The 3,596-nt window shown below is 62.9% G+C and overlaps 1 protein-coding gene across 1 annotated transcript; it reads right to left on the bottom strand.

Annotated features, from left to right (window-relative positions):
• Nucleotides 1–593: 593 nt before the first annotated feature.
• Nucleotides 594–2,530, bottom strand: POU4F1 (POU class 4 homeobox 1). Its single transcript, XM_090031705.1, is given in 3 exon segments — nucleotides 594–1,274; nucleotides 1,276–1,629; nucleotides 2,259–2,530. Coding segments are annotated over 3 exon segments (1,158 nt in total). The 5' UTR covers nucleotides 2,382–2,530.
• Between the last annotated feature and the right edge of the window lie 1,066 nt (nucleotides 2,531–3,596).

Genomic DNA, 3,596 nt, shown 5'->3' with positions numbered 1-3,596 from the left:
AAAAAACTAAATCCGAAAGAAAAAACAAAACACCCAGAGACCAACCAACCACCTTTAGCATCACCACCAAGAGTTTCACCTCCTGGCTGTTGCTCGGTTTGGTTTTGTTCCCTGTTCAGCTGGGAGTGACTTGGTTCTCTTTGCATGGACTCGCTCGGCAGCTTTGTGTGTGTGTCTATGCTGCAGTCGTCCCTTCTCTTTCTCTCTCTTTCCCTGGAAGGGGAGGATCAGGCTGCGCAGCGACCCCCCACCCCCGCACCCCCTCCTCACCACCCCCCACCCCACCCCCTGCAAACCACCATGGCTTTCCAGAGCATTTACCTCGGCGTTTCTTCCCCCCTCGCTGCTCCTCCAGGTCCCGCCGCTTGCACATGCTTCCTTGGTCCCCGGGAGATTTGGGAGAAGCGTCTCTGGTCAAACAAGAAGTCCATTGGGCTCCCGCCACCCCCCTGCCCAGCTCCTCCGCCTGGTCCCGCACGCCGCCCCCCGCCCCCCGTCCTGCTCCCCCCGCCACCCCTGTGTCCAGGGCCCGGAGCCCCTCCCGCCCCCCTCCCGCCCTGCCCCCCAGGAGTCCTCCCCTCGCCGGCCGGGCGCTAGTAGGTGGCGGAGAACTTCATCCTTTTCTGCTTCTGTCTCTGGTTGCAAAACCAAACCCGCACCACGTTCTTTTTGAGGTCCAATTTCTCGGCGATGGCGGCGATCTTCTCGGAGGAGGGCCGCGGCTGGACGGCGAAGTAGGCCTCCAGGGAGCGCTTCTCGGGCGCGGCGATGGAAGTCCGCTTGCGCTTCTTCTCGCCGCCGTTGAAGAGCTCGGGCTTGTTCATTTTCTCCCGCTGGGCGCCCTCGGCCTCCTCCAGCCAGGCCTGCAGGATGGGCTTGAGCGCGATCATGTTGTTGTGGGACAGCGTGAGCGACTCGAAGCGGCAGATGGTGCTCTGGCTCAGCGAGCCCACGCCCGGGATCTTCAGGTTGGCCAGCGCCGAGCCCACGTCGGCCTGGGTCACCCCCAGCTTGATGCGCCGCTGCTTGAAGCGCTCCGCGAAGGCCTCCAGCTCGCGCGGGTCCGTGTCCGAGTCGCAAATGGAGGCCAGCCCCGCGGCCGCGCCCACCTGCCCCGCGGCGCCGTGGTGCGCGGCCACCAGGCCGGGGTGCGGCAGCCCCGACGGCATGTTCATGGCGCCCGGGTGCGGGAGGTGGCCCAGGCCGTGCATGTGCGCGTGCGGGTGGGCCGAGGTGGAGATGAGGCCCCCCCCGCCGCCGCCGCCGCCGCCCCCCGCCGCCGCCGCCGCCTGCCCCGCCGCCGCCTGCCCCGCCGCTGCCCGCCCCGTCGTGCGCCCCGCCGCCGCCCGCGCCGCCGCCCGGCATCAGCGCCAGCGACGGCGGCGACGCGATGTGGTCCAGCAGGTCGCCGGGCTCCAGCGCCTGCGGGTGGTGGTGGTGGTGGTGGTGGTGGTGCGCCAGCGGCACGGTGGCGCTGGACGTGCAGGGCACGCTGTTCATCGTGTGGTACGTGGCGTCCGGCTTGAAGGGGTGGCTCTTGCCCTGCGACACGGCGATGTCCACGGCCGCCAGAGCCTCGGCCCGCGCCAGCAGGGTCTCGTCCAGGCTGGCGAAGATGTTGCTCTGCAACTGCGGGGGGTGGGGGGGGGTGAGGGGCAGGGGGGGGTCATGGGGAGAGAAAGGGGGCACCGGGAAGCGAGAGGGGGCATCAGGGGGCGAAAGAGGGGGATCAGGGGTTGAGAGAGGGGGGTCGAGGGGCGAGAGAGGGGGGATCAAAGGGTGAGAGGGGAGTATAAGAGGACGAGGGGGGTCAAGAGGCGAGAGAGGGGGATCAGGGGCGAGAGAGGGGGATCAAGGGGCGGGAGGACGGCATCGGGCAGAGAGGAAGGCAAGGGGAGGGAGAAGAAGAAAGGGCTCCGTCACTCTGGGCCGGGAGCGGCGGGACCCGCGGCCCGGGCGGGCTGGCGGAGGCCGAGCCGGCGCCGGGAGAGGAGCGGGGGAGCCTCGTGCGAGCGCGGCTCTCGGGGAAGATCAGAGGCGCTCAGATGATCACCGAGGCGGACATGAAAAAAACATGAAGCGCCGCTTGTCTGGACGTGCCTCGCAGCGGCTTCTTTTTTTTCCTCCCCGGAAGGCACCTCCACAGACACGCCGCGCCCGGGCGAGGGGGAGCCGGGGAGAGAGGGGCTGAGACGCACACAGACACACACGCACACAGAGGGGCCGGGGGCAGCGCTCAGCACCCGCCCTTGCCTTACCGGTGGAGTTGGCAGGCATGCTCTCCTTATTGCTTCCGAGCTGGAGTGCAGCGAGGGGTACTTGTGCTCAGGTAGGGTGGGATGCATGGCAAAATGCGGCTGTTTGCTGTTCATGGACATCATCTTGCAGGCTGGGCATGTAAATCCACAAACACTCCTAAAGTGAGGGCAAAAGTGCCGGCCGGGCGCTGTCCTCCTGCCTGGGGGAAGCCGCGGGAGCAGGAGCAGCGGCGGATGCGGCCGGCGGGGCTGGGAGCTCCCTCGGACCAGCCTCTCCCTCCAGCCTCCCGGTCTCACTCCTCTGTCTGCTCTACCCCAGCGCCGGGCTGAGATGCGCTCTGCTTACACCTGAGCCCCACATCTCGTGGCTTACAGGCAGGCAGGCTCTCGCGAGAGCTTGGGGCTCCGGCTTTGATAGACATCATCTGTCCCCCCCCCTTCCTCCTCCTCCTCCCCCCCGCTCCCCCCCTCCCCTCTCCGCCTTGTTGCATCTCCCGGAGCACTCGCCCGTCGAGCCGGGGCCGGGAGCTGGAGAGCGGCTTCTCTGATGCCCACCAGGCAGGTGCTACACCTGTAGCTGCTACACATGCGCACTGCACGCTTTGCCAGCCCCCCCACAGGCACCCACCCCATAGGTGTGTAGAGTGTGTGCCCGTGGACACACGTGTGCACAGAGCTGGTGGCAGGTGGAGATCACCAGGGATCCTGGATTTCTCTGACAAAAAAAAAATCCCTCATTTTCTGTTTGAAAAAAGGAACCCACACCCCACTTTTTCCCATGATTAAAATGAAACACCGCTATATATATGTGTGTGTGTATATATATATATGCATATATGTGTGTGTGTGTGTATGTATATATGTGTATATGTATATCTATGTGTATATGTACATACGCACACATATATATGTATGTACACACATATTTCACACACATAAATACGCACACACACACATATATGCATGCATGCATGCATACATCCATCTGTCTGTCTGTCTGTCTCTCTCTCTCTCTCTCTCTCTCTCACTCTTTCCCTGGAGATCACTAGATTTGTCCGCACAATAAATTCATGGTCATCTTTTTGGCTACCCCCCGATTATTGTTGAAGAATACAATGAAAAATGAATTCACACCTATTGTCTCCCACGGCCTCTGATCCTCACTGCCACGCATTTGCATTTCCACAGCCCTGCATTCTGCATCTTGGCTTCTGTTCCATCCAGGAGAACACACAACACCCGCAGACTCTCCCTGTGCTTGAAGAAGGGTGCTTGTGCCCGCAGGCTTGCAAAGAACAATGTTCCCAACTCTTTAGTTGGTCTAATGAAAGAGATGGC

This window comes from Crocodylus siamensis, chromosome 1 (genome assembly GCF_052110815.1).
Source record: "Crocodylus siamensis isolate JL-2025a chromosome 1, ASM5211081v1, whole genome shotgun sequence".
NCBI classification, from domain to species: domain Eukaryota; kingdom Metazoa; phylum Chordata; order Crocodylia; family Crocodylidae; genus Crocodylus; species Crocodylus siamensis.
Note: the sequence above shows the minus strand (reverse complement) of the source record. Positions and strands in the feature narration are given on the sequence as shown.